Source organism: Leptosomus discolor, chromosome 5 (genome assembly GCF_034619465.1).
Source record: "Leptosomus discolor isolate bLepDis1 chromosome 5, bLepDis1.hap2, whole genome shotgun sequence".
In the NCBI taxonomy this organism is placed as follows: domain Eukaryota; kingdom Metazoa; phylum Chordata; class Aves; order Leptosomiformes; family Leptosomidae; genus Leptosomus; species Leptosomus discolor.
The window spans coordinates 16,740,011-16,752,953 of record NC_141395.1 but is presented as its reverse complement, the minus strand read 5'-3'; the positions used below and the strand labels follow the sequence as shown (position 1 = coordinate 16,752,953).

General features: G+C 48.9%; 1 protein-coding gene across 2 annotated transcripts in view; it reads left to right on the top strand.

Moving 5' to 3' along the window:
- The window catches only part of MARCHF4 (membrane associated ring-CH-type finger 4), a 101,273-nt gene that overhangs the window by 76,882 nt on the left and 11,448 nt on the right, over nucleotides 1-12,943 (top strand). For both annotated transcript variants that reach the window (XM_086465819.1, XM_086465818.1), the window contains exon 3: nucleotides 3,240-3,432. In XM_086465819.1, the coding sequence (XP_086321945.1) occupies nucleotides 3,240-3,432 (193 nt within the window). The remainder of the gene's footprint in view (nucleotides 1-3,239; nucleotides 3,433-12,943) is intronic.

Here is a 12,943-nt window from a genome sequence, read left to right as displayed (position 1 = left end):
CTTGGAACCTTCTCTCTGTGCCCTCACTGCGTAACATGCTTTATCCTCTGCCTCTCCCCTTTTCTTCTCTCTGCGCAAACCTCATACCCTAAGAGGTGTAGCAAAATGGAATTAAAAGATGAAAAATAATAACTCTGGCTAGTAGTGGCTCAGGCTAGATGTGGGATGCTAAATTGCAGTTCTCAGGGTTGCCAGAGAGGAAATAAAACATTTATTACTTTTTTTTTTCTGGAAAATATTAAATTCTTCTGCAAGCTGGTTATTTTCCCCAGTGTTCAGCTCTGACCCATTTACCTCCTTGCCAGAGGGTAATCACACCCCAGTGCCACCTCCTGAACAGAGTCAGGACTGCTGCTGCGTGTGTCACTGTCACTTAGTGCCAGATGCCGGGGGAGAGTCTCCTACCCCCTGGCACGGCTGACAGACTCCAGCCTCTTCATTATCACCACAGCGAGCTTCCCGGCAGCTGCTGCTAGCTGAGCAGCATCAGGCAGCATCCTTGTCTGTGTTTCAGCCTCTCCGCTCCCAACCAAAGGGAGCAGGGTTTGAAGTCTGCACTCAGGCATAACTTCTCTGTGCTCTGAGCCCCATCCCCTTTGACAGTGTATTTAGTACTACACCTAAGCCACCCTGTCTCTGCAAAACAGGGGTGCTGGTTTTATGTGGCTGCTCCTTCTTCTTTTTCTGTCTTTAATTGCTACCTTGGAAGGACCTGTTGCCACCACAGGCCTTGCAGTGTGCCAGACAGATGGTGAGGAGCCAGTCCATTACCTCCTCGGGAGAGAGAAATGATGCAGAATGATTTGGCTGGCACAGGCACACACGGGTCAGCATGAGGGACCTGCAGTAAAACCTTTGCATGCAGCACCAGGCTGTGCACCAGGCTCTCCACACTCCTGTCCCTTTGGCGTTCGCCAGAGTTAGTGGAAGAGGAGATGAGGTCTGGGGAAAGCTGCAGGGGGGGAAATGCAACCTCATGCATACTCAAACCCCCTCCCCACCACATGCCTTTCATCCTGGAGCTCTGGGCTGATGTCAGCTATTGCAGATTTGTCCTGCATCTGCTTATGGTGCTGTTGAGACCAAAGCTGAAGAGCTGACGAGAGGAGAGCATAGCTGCTGATCCCACCCTCAGAACCTAAATTTGGGGGCGATGGGTGCTGTGTGGCCTTTGCTCTGTCTTATGTCGGGAGAGGAGTTGCACAGCTGTGCATCTCCTGTGGCCTCCAGCGCCCCTGCATCTAGCCTTGATCCATTGCGACTGGCACCGCCAAGCTTCCAATGCTAAGACGAGGGCTCTTCTTCTTGGCACAAGGGGGCCACTTGTATGGCTGGATTTGGTGGAGGAGTGGAGCAGGCTGGGCTATGGCAGAGTGGGAACGGGATGTTGAAGAGATCGTTGAGTGTCCCCAGTGTTCAGTGTTTTCCTTTGACTGGGCCAGCTGCTGGAGCGGATGGCAGGAAGGGGGTTTGGATTAGCTGGGCCCAGGAAGGAAACTGGGGTTAGCTGAGCCCAGGAAGGAAATTTGGGTTAGCTGAGCCCAGTCCTGCTTCAGCAGGGAACAAGTTCTCTCTCTGCTCAGCAGCTTTATGGCCATCTACTCTGTGGCAAACTACGAAATAAGCTGGTACCACTCACCTCGCTGATGCTACACATCACTGGCATACAATTTGAGAGCTGTCTGCCCTTGCAAGATGTAAGCCAAGGAGCAAGGCTGGCAGAGGCAGACACTTCAGCTCACCTCTGAGCCAAGCCAGGCAGTCTCCTAGCAGTTGCAACCTGCAGACCCCAGCCTCAGGCTGAAGCTGTCGTCTGTTCCTCTTCCAAAGGCAGCCCTTTGCAGGGGAGGGCGTTTGGTTCAAGGGTTTGGTCGTTGTACTGGTACATGCAATGTCATGCATGCCTGTACCAGCACAAAAGTCACCTGTTGTCCTTCTTGCCTTTTGGTCAGTCCTCCCTACCTCACACAAAACTCTGGTAACTGCTGGCTGGCCTGGGCAGTGTAAAGAAGGGCCCCGCAACTGAACTCCCTTCTTGCTCTGCAAAAGGATGGAACAAAGTTTGACAGGTGACTCTGCTGTCCCAGGTTCTGTTTGACAAACGTGCAGGGTGCTGAGGACTCGCCAGAGCTGCCACTTCACAGGGACACTGAATTTGGGCTGAATCCAGGCTAAACGTTTTCAGTTTCTCTGAATCCTCTATACTTGCAGGAGGTTGAAGTCCACCTTTATTTATCCTTCTGCCAGTCCCACTGAGATTTCAAGGGCATGTATCTCACAGCTAAAGGTGGCCTATATACTTCGATGCCAGGAGAGACTGTCTCTCCCCAGCCTGTTTATGCATTTGATTTCTGATTTGCAGGAAGGGCTACGGACCATGTCTGCAAGTCTCGATAAAGAAAGCAATTTCTGCTCTTGGTTTTTACAGGGCAGTTCTCTCAGCAGTGTAAATCTGAGTGGGGAGGTTTTATGCTGGATGACAGAGAGGAGTCTGGGCTTAGGATATTTATACCGTAGCTTATACAAAGCTATTTGACATAGTGAATGGATTTGGGGGAGTTCTTTCTATTTTTTTCTTCTCTGAGGAAGAAGCATTGACGTTTACCTTGGAACACAGCCTGAACATGTCATCACCTAAAGGCAGGGTGTCCTGACCACAGCAACTTGTGTTGTTTGTAACAAGTTTTGTGGGATGTGCATTGCCGCTGCGAGATCCTACCTAGTGCTGTGATCCTGTCAGATCTCACAAAGTGGCACAGAGCCAGCGCATGGGAGGCCTCTGAAGGAAAGCTTGGCTCTCTGAGACACTTCTTCTCATGGTAATAGGATGCCCTGGCCAAGGATGCTGCCTGGCCTCTATTTAAGGTAGCAACTGAATATTCTGGTTTGTGATGGCCATCGCAGACCTACTGTCATGGGGTATTTTTGGTGTCTTGTCCCCAGTCCGTCCTGCCTCCCTCAGGTCTCTGTGCTTTCCTGGTGAGCTGCAGGATTCCTCCCCATTGCCTCTTCAGCAATGCTGTCAGGAAACATGGGGACATGCACTGTTGAACAACTGCCATGCTCCACCCCAGATGTGGACCAGGTAAAAGCACCTATGCTCATCAGTGCACTTCGAGATCTCCAAAACCACCGCAATGATGTAAAACAGCAATGTGCCCCAAGTAACTAATCTCTTCTCTTTTTCCTTCCTCCCTTCCCCTTGTCCCCTCTCCTCTCCCCATTGCTTCCCCTTGCAGTGGCAGGCCATCTCTCTGACAGTCATTGAGAAGGTTCAGATAGCAGCGGCCATCCTGGGTTCCCTTTTCCTCATCGCCAGTATCTCGTGGCTCATCTGGTCGACATTCAGTCCTTCAGCCAAATGGCAGCGCCAGGACCTGCTCTTCCAGATCTGCTATGGAATGTACGGCTTCATGGACATTGTCTGTATAGGTGGGTGATCGTATCTCACGGTGCGGCTGAGGTCGCCCGCCTGCTCATCTGCAGAGAGGAGTGGGAGATTGTGTGGAAAGCCAGCCAGTACAGCTCAGTTCAGATTGAGCCTCTCTGGCTTTTGCTCCTCTTTGCTTTCACAGCACCTTTTTTACAGTCCTGTCTGCTCGTCTGGGCAGCCCCGGAGTGTCTCCTTGGCTGGGCTGGCAGAGGGACCTGCAGCAACTCCAGAGAGAAACAAATCTCTCTTCAGAGCAAGAAGAGGGTGGGGAGGTTTTGGAGAGGCTTTTGAGAAACTCCTTCCTTTCTGGAATAGCTAATTTGGGGACTGCCCCTTCTTTGGCCCACCCTGGAGCTGCAAGTCCGAACCAGCCCAAGTCACGGCCCAGCCTGGGGTCCTTGTCAGGTTGCTGGTATAGAACCACTCTGAGGACAAAGCTACCCCACACTGAGCAAGCCCAGACAGCAAAACAGATGCTGGCAGCCTGGCCTCAGCAGAGTCTCCCTGAGAACTCAAGCTGTAGCCCCAGTACAAGTCTGCAGGATAGAGGGACATGGCTGACAATACCTACAGGCAGATGCAGTGGTTGCTGAAACAGTCCAGTGAACACCAGCCACCTCCAAGTGTGCTCCTGAGCAGTGACCACCCAAACACAGGCCACCAGATAATGTCAGTTCAAGTGACCCTGCCAGGAAGCAGAGAGGATCCCAGAGAGCTCTTCATGCCTGGATCCTTCCATCATTGGTATAAAGGCAGAAGGAGCCTCCCAGAAACTCAGTGGGACAAGGCAATCCTCTTGACTTGGTGGCTGTGTGTTTGTGTGGGTAGAGCCACTCCAGAGAGAAGGAGCACAGCCCCCAGTTCAGCCCACAGGACGAGCAGGACAGACTGTATCACAGAGCAGCAGTTGGTGAAATTGGGGTGTAGAAGTAAAACAAACCCAGCAGCAGGGACAGAGGTCTGGACCACACACTCTGGTATTTGGGTTCAAATGGCTTTTGGCTTCAGCATCCTTCCAGCACAGGATTTGGGCCTGCCGAAACACAGGCCAGTTCTTCCCACTGTTGCCACCCCTATGCTAACAATGAAATGTGAGCTTGGCCTGTCGAGGTCATCCTACTCCTTTATGAGATGTTGGTGGACATGTGGTAACATCTGCCCAGGAACAAAGGGTAGCAAAGGGGTGAAACAGAGCTGGGCAGCACCCACATTTTGGCACAATAGCCACTGGTGACATCCTCTTGCTGGTGGAATTGAGAGGGGGAAAAAAATTACCCCTATGTGCGTGTGGCATGCATTTGTGTCGCATTGTTGGCAGAGGACAAAAGTGGAGAGCCCTGGCCTGGGCAAACATCAGTAACATGATTAACTTGCATTGATAAAGCTTCAAGAGCTGAGGGGGACTGATTAGCTCATCTGTAAATAGGAGCTAAATCCTACCACATGGCAGAGAACAAACCATGCCAACCATGAACTGGAGTGGAACTGGGCAGACAGAATCAGATTTGAGGTTCTTTGTTTCTTTCTCATTAATTTTTTTAAGGGTCTGGCCTCTATTTCTCTTTCCCACCTTCTCTGAAGGGAAAAAGAAACCCCTTTGTGTCTCCACTGGTGTCACCATTGAGCTTAATGCCCTAAGCTAGGAGCTTTGATTTTTTTCCAGCCGAAGAGAAAGTGGCCCTCCCATTCCCAGGAACCTTTCAGAGTCATGGCTTGGGGCAGCCCTTTGTCTCACAGTCCTCCCTGCACAGCTGGCAGTCCTGGTGGTCCAGGCACGTTGGCTTTCCCACAAACTCAAAAGCAAGTGGGAAGCATTACAGATGCAGTGACTTAACACGTCTTTATGTGGCTTCTCTTGCCCAGCACCTCAGAGACTACCCAGGATGGCTGCACTTGTGCTGTGTGCAGCATGTCTGCCTGTGCTGCCAGGCAGCCCACCCATGCTTGACTTGGAAAGATGATGTTCTGGCCCATGTGAGCCTTTGTATACATATCCCTAGAAAAGCTCATATGTGCACACAGCCAGGCCTCTGCCCCTGCCACGCTCCAGTGTAAAATTTGCTTTTATTGTGCAGAAATACTCTTTGCAATCCAGCTGCTGCTGCTGCCAGGTCTGCAGTGGAGGGGAAGGGATCTCTGAGCAGTGCTAGCTGAGATCTGGTGTTCACTCTCCTCCCCACCTCCTCCTTGTCCTCTTCTTTCTCTGCCCAGGTTGAACCAAGTGACAAATGAGGTCTTCACGGGGAGCTGTGACTCCCTGGCTGTTGATGCGGTCAGGTCTCTCCTCTGAATGACTTCTCTCCACCCTGCTGATTTCAGGGGCCTGCAGTAGCGCTAGCCAAAAGGCTAGTCTGTCCCTTGGAGAGGCCAGGCCAGGTCAGGCCAGCAGAAGTTTCTGACCAAAGGGAACTCGGTGACTGGGTTTAATTCCTCATTCATTATAGCTTTGCTCTACTGTGATGGATGCAGCAATGCCAGCTCCCTAAAAGACTCGCAGTGAGTTCCTCACTGTGGAGCAGCTATTCTCGCTCTCTTTATCCTTCTCCTAAACCTTGCAGCTTCACACAAGGTCTTTGATCACAGACAGGCAAAGCCGGCTCCGGAGATTCAGAGTTCTGCTCCTGACTGCCAGCATGGCCCGAAGCCTCTTGTTACTCCTCCCTGGGCTTTAGTTCCACTTCTGCAAGTTCAGGATAAAACCTCTCATGGATAATTGCAGTGACAACAGTTCTTGAAATACCAGGGTGCTGTCTGTGCATTTTGGTGTCTCCTCTGCTGCAATCCAGCCCTTTTCCCCTTTTGCTTTCCAGCCTGTGGGTGGGTAGGAAAGATTGAGGAACTAAGAAATGCTCAGCGATGGGGAAAGAGCAGGACTTTAAGTGCACTCAGTTCTACCACACTTGTTTTTTTTCAGCTAATGTAACATACACATTGTCTGTGCATTGTTTGGTAACAGGCTGGGCAGCCTTAGCTGGCAGAATGTTATGCTGTAGGTCCTACATTAATTGTATGAATTCCAGTTGTTCCTTCCTCCAGTTTGACCTCAAGTTTTACTTTCACTGGCAGAGGAGCAGAGGTTTGAAAGACAAGGTATTTACTGAGGAGCAGAAGTGCTGAAGCAGAGCTCTTCTGTAGTTCCTGCTAGTTCCCACTTCGGTTGCCCTTGGATGTCTCATGTCTATTGAGTATCCAGTAACCTTTGTCCATGAGGCCAGTTTACACACACCATCACTGGAGGTGCTCAGCAGGATGCTTCCTCTGGCACTGTAGAGTCACAAAGCTGGAGAAGACACCAAATCTGCAGAGATCCTGGCTACTATCAGACAGGGAATACGCACCCGGTCAGCAACTGCCCAGCTGTTTTGTGTGATCTCCTCTCTACCAAGTCATTAAGGGACTGAGGTAGCAATTTGCCAAGACAGAGATATCTGTGGCAATATGCATGGGCAATCCCATGGCAGCACTGGTCTTTCCAATGTGGAGTCAAAGGTGAGGGCACGAGTGCTCACTTGCGTGTATAGCTCCCTAAGCACAGATTGTTTGGTTGTTGTTATCTTCACTTGAGCTGTACTTGATCTGAAATAGTCTGATCATCTCCAAGCTGAGCTCTCAAAATATGGCGGTTAACTCAGAGACTACTGATCGATGCATCAAAATCCAGGGGTCTTGGGTTTGTCCTTCAGCCACTCACATTCAAGTAATACAGTGGTTTTCTTTAGACTTTGCTAGATCCTAGGAGGCATTCAAAAGACATATAGATGTGGTGCTTAGGGACATGGTTTAGTGGTGGGCTTGGCAGTGTTAGGTTAATGGTTGGACTTGATGTTCTTAAAGGTCTTTTCCAACCAAAATGATTCTATGATTCTAGCGTGCTCCATAAAAACAGTTGTAAGGGACAGACACCATTTGCTACCCCTTCACCCACCATGGAAACAAAGCCACAACCAAAGTAAAAATGAATCTGCTTCTCACAACCAGCAGGACAGATGGTATGGCCCCAAGTACCAGAAGCTATGTCCATCTGGGCAAGATGTGCAAGACGGTCTTTCAACATTGTTCTCCCCCTTGCTCTCAGACATCTAACAAGAGGGCAGGAAGCACTGGAAAGCATTGCTTGGGATTTGTGGGAGTCTCCAATACTGGATTTTTTTTTTTTAAGAACCTGTTAGAAAACATATGTCAAGAACAGGTTGTGGAGACGTGATCCCAGATTGTGAAGGAGGAACAGACTAAATGCTTCTTGATATCCAGCCAGCCCCAACGTCTTTGATTCTGATCTCTCTCTCTCTTTCATGTGTGCTATCTCTGGTCATGTCTGTAGGACAGATATGAGAGTTGGATTAAACTAGAAGCTGGTAATGGTGCCAGCATAGGTATTGCTCTGCTGTGAAGCCATCTACAACACAGACATTTGAGATCAGCAGCCAGGAAGTGAATGAAAAGTGAGATGGGGACTGTTCATTTGATTAACGGTTCTTTCCATGGGTCCATGAGAGGTAAGTCCAGAAAGGTGGCATAGAAAGGGATTAGCAGAAAGGTGGTTATCGAAATGCAGAGGTAAATGGAGTGAGCTGTCATAGGCCTGAGTTACTGCGTAGGGAGAGTAGCAGCTTAGAGCTGGGCTGTAAATCCTGAGAGATACCTGCCTGTTAATTAAATGACAGTCCCTGAAGGGCGAAGGAGGGGTTTGCCTGTCTCTCTGTCAAGATGCAATTAGGGAAAGTCAGCGTTTGTAGATTAAGGTGTCATTTGGGGTCAGGAAACCATCTCCTGCTAAACAAGGAGGAACTCTGCCAGCTAATGAGAGCATGTCACAGTCTAGGCTCAGGTATCAGCAGATTGGCTCCAAGGGGGAAGCGCATCTCAGGAAGGCCATTAGGCTGTGTGTGAAGGGCTGTCACTGTTATGGTTTGTGTGTGCCGTCCTGCTTGTGCTCACACAGGGGTACGTATCCCTGCGGTTGGCATGCTGGGAGGGGTATCCCCAGCGATGCAAAAGCAATCCAATCTGCCTCTCCTTGGGTCACTGTCTGGTGGGGACTGTGGCTTTGTCCATACCCACCCAGTCCTTGCTCTCTGACTCATCCTGCCTTGGTGCTGACAGTCAGGTGCTTTTGCAAGCACTAAATCCTCATGCTCTTTGAAGCTTTTCCCTCGCTTTCCTTGGCAGCCGGTCCCTGAGGGTATTTGCCTTCACAACTGTAACGGCACTGCAGCTCAATAGCACAAGAGACAGGCGAAGCAGGACCATTCATCCTGCCAACGATTTTTGTTGGCACACCATGGCAATCCATTACAGATCAGGAAGTGTGTGCCTGCAGTTTTTAATCCCAGCTGCCAGCAAGAATAATCAAAAACATCCAGTATGTCTGACGGCATCTCAGCACAACCGTAGGTAATAACATAAGAAATCAATAGCCAATTAAAACTGATCCACAGCATTTGATCTTTCATAGTGCAATGGGAACAATAATTAATGGAGCTTCCTTGAGACAGTCACAATTCAAACTTCCTGCCAAGACTAATGTGGTTTTGTTTTAAATGAGCCTTGCTTCCTAGAGGAACTGCTAGGCTGAGGTAGCCTCAGGGTGTTTTCTAGCAGGTCACTTGGGCCCTCAGCATTCAAAGGACTTAGAAGTCAAAGTTCCAATAAAATAAAGAGGAACTGAGGAATTGTCTTCAAGGTCTTCATCTGTATTGATCTGATTCTCAAAAGGAAAGCAGATGTTTTCATTCAGGTCTGCTTAGTCTCCCAAGGTACAAAGCAGGAAGAATCGCTACCGCAGTAGGGAATAAGTTCTGGGAAAGCACCAAGCCCATGCATTGGCTTGATGATACCCTAAAGGCAGAGCACAAGGCAGGGAAGTTCAGCAAATGTCTTCAGAGGAGAAACCTGAGACCAACCCAGACAGCAAACATGCATGGCTTTGACATAACTGGAAGACACTCATGAGAGTATGCAGAAGCCTTCCATGTCCTTCTGCTTAATGCACTGCTTGGCATGCTGTTCATGCACTTCTTGCCCAGTTTGGATGCAAACTGGAGCTACCAGAAGCTAAACAGAGTGACCAGATCCAGGCCCTATCATCAGAGCAGGCAGTGGGGATAAAGTCAGGCAGACGATTTGCTTTTTTTGCACTGAGTCCTGGTTTGCATACATTCAGCCACAATATGCATGCTCAAAAAATTACAGCAAATTATTGATGTATGAACTGTAAAGAGGGGTGCAGAGACAGGAAGAGTCCCCACAGGGCACATTGTGGGACTCAATCCAACTGGGCAGGGACCGTCCCTTGAGAGCAGTCATTGAGGGCCCTGTCCCTGGTCCAGCAGCACGAGAAGCGATGCTGCACAGCTGATCTGCCAACTGACTTCTTGGCTGCTGTCCAGGAACAGCGGATGCTCGGTGAAGCCAAGACATGCCGCCCCTCCGTTGCTGAAAGATGGGACCTATTTTTATCTAATGCTGCATTGATTATTCAATAAGAGAGCAGAGTGGGCCAGCCGGCATGCGTGCATGTGTGCTGCTTTCACCAGCAGGCATTTCTGCAGAGGCTCAACGCACCTACTGAACTCCCGTGCAGCTCCAGGAGCTCTCTGCAGAACAAGCATGTCGCTGCTGAGCAAAGAGCCACAGGGTTTGGACCTGGCTCTGAACCCTCTCCCTTTCTGCAGGGAAGGCACCTGGCTTCCAGCACAGTCAGAACAGCACCTGGCCTTTCACACATGTCCTTTCAACTCCACACTCCTTCACCACGTCCATCTCCACGCTATTCCCCACTGTTACAACAAAGCTCCAGAGATGTATTTTGTCATGGATAACCATATGGTGCTCTCTGCTCCAGTGGATCAATGCGTTTAGCATTTAATGAGGGCAACATAATTAACATTTTCTGAGGGAGAAAAGAAATCCTTTTGCCTTGTGAACCGCATGTTATCTTTCGAGGGTAATACGTTATAATCAGAACGATGCTTCCCTGTCACTAAACCCCATGATGGAATCAAGTGCCTGGTGTCCCTGGGTTAAGTTCCTATCCGTGGGTAGAGGCAGAAGCACTCACCTGCCTGTCACAGCTTCTGCACTATGGCAGGAGATTCCCTTGTAGGCGGCTGGTAGGATCTCCCACACCAGCTGCATAAATTTTACTGTCTAGTAAAGGGTGGAAAAAGTCCTCAGCTCTGTGCCAGGCTGTGTTTTTCCAACTGCCTTCTGTCCCATCACTCCTCTTACTACAGCCTCCATCTCCGCAGACACGTTACTCCTGGAGATGGGAGGCTGTGGTCCATGGCATGCCATTGTCAAGAGAAGTCAACTCCATAGTCAAAAGTGAGGCCACAGGGCAGTCATCCCCCATGCATAGTGGATGAGGATGCTTTTGGTGTGTCGCCAGCTCTGTTGGGAGCCAGAAGCAGAGGTAAGAAGAGATTAACATGAAACCACATTAATCCAGTGCTGGGATCACTTCTTAAAGTAGTAGCTGGTGGTTCTTCTCCTGGAGGGATGGCTACCTACCAACAGAGCCATCTTTCAGACCCAGATGCAACAGTCTGTAAGCAAGAATACTACAAACAGGCCCATGGGCTAAGCTGCTAAATTTAAGTTGCTAGACTTATTCTGCCTGGAAGTTACTCCCTGAAGCAGCACTTTTCATCTTGAACCAAGACTTGCCAATGGCAGCCACAGCCTGAGTCCCTCTGCCCCACACCAATACGACCATGCAGTGTTTAGCAGAAGTTGCTCAAGAAGATTGGATATCGCCAGTGATCCTGTGTCCTGTAGTCCAGCCAGCACTTTACCTTCTCGGAAGAGGTCCAGCCAGCAAACAAACCCACAGCAATGACATTCAGGCAGGGCTAGTGTGGAGTGGGCAGTCATCACTACCTGCTGAACGCAGAGAAGACCGAAGAGCTGAAGGTCCGGGCATTTACTATGCCAGGTGGGGCAATTCTGCTCAGCTATGGCCACATCGCGGACCTCTCTATGTCTTACAAGGCTCTTCTCCGAACCTTTGCTGCAAGCTTAGCCACTCTCAGTTCCTTTCACTGCTTTCTTTCTTGTCAGCTCAGCATTGACAGATCCCATAGGTGCGCTGGAGGAGACTGGAGGTATTTGGCTCAGACAGGACCTGCATCGCTTAGAAAATGAAAAACTGTGAAACTATTCCCTTTTTTTTTTTTACAGAATTTCATTTGCTAATAAAAGCAGAGAGGGAGGCACTAGTTCTACCTTCAATAAGCAAATGTCATGTTTTGATCATTATTGAACAAAGCATTTTGATTTAACATTTAGAGATGACTGCTCATGCTGAGTATTTTAAATTCAGTGTCAGAATTGGAATACAAGATTTTTTTAAAAATCAAGTCCAAATGAGACATTCTCACCTGGATGAAAATATGTATGTATTCTTCCATTCTGAGGGACAGTGTGACTTTTTCAAGTCTCACTCCAAGCAGGTGTGAAGGCCCTGTTTCCAAGCCCTACACAAACGTTGCTGTTACCCAGCTTTGCCTTTACAGAAATGTCCCGTGAGTGGCTGAGGATGCAGCATGACTGCACAGGCAAACACTTTGGTCAGAGTACCATTAGCTATAGGATGGAAAGGTTCAGGACCCAGACCTGGAGGACTGACTGCTGTGGTGTAAGCATAGTGAAATGGAAGCCATGTGCATTTTCTTTCCTCGCCATGAGTATCCACCTCCATGGACTTCTGTCAGGGAATGTCTCAATACAGAGACCCAGAGACCAAGGTGTGCATTTGGACAGTGATTCGTCCAATCCAGTTTAAAATGTTTTTCTACTCTCTTCTTTTAAAGATCTAAGACTATCTGCCATGCACACGAGTGACTTTCACCTCTTGTGCACAAAGTCCTTTCAAGATGTGGGGTGTTGTTCTCATCTCCATTTTAAATTTGGGGTAAAAAATGTGCCAATGCAGTCTATATAATCCTAGCTACAAAGCAAGGAGGAGAAACTTTAAGAGAGCAAGAGGGTAATGCCTCCAGGCCCTATCCCTCCTATACTGGCACAGTTATGGGTAGACTCACAAGTGGAGAATGATGCTGGAGATGTATGACTCAGAAGCAAGGCTGTTGTGCCTGTGGAGCTCCAGTCTTTATTTATCTATTTATTTGCTTTTCCAGGAAGACTCTCATTTATTGCTGCCTGCATAGCTAGAGACTGCCCTTTAATCCTCTGCTTTATCGTGCGCTGTGAATTAAATACCACAGAAGTACAAGAGCCCTTAAGGGCACAACATCCATATTGCTGTAGCTGTCCACAGCCAGCTGTTTACAGGAATGCTTTTGTTTATGGTTTATCTATGGTTTTATCCTGAGTGAGGATTTCTCTGGGTTTTATTTTACCTATTTTTGCTGTTATTTCTTGTTTTGTTTTTTTTAATCCCAGTTTTGAGGCAGGTTGTAAAAGTGCTTGTCTGGGCAGGGCAGGAGAAAGTTGTGGTGGCTGGCAGGTCCTGTGCTTACAGCTGAAAATACTGTGGCATTTCCAGAG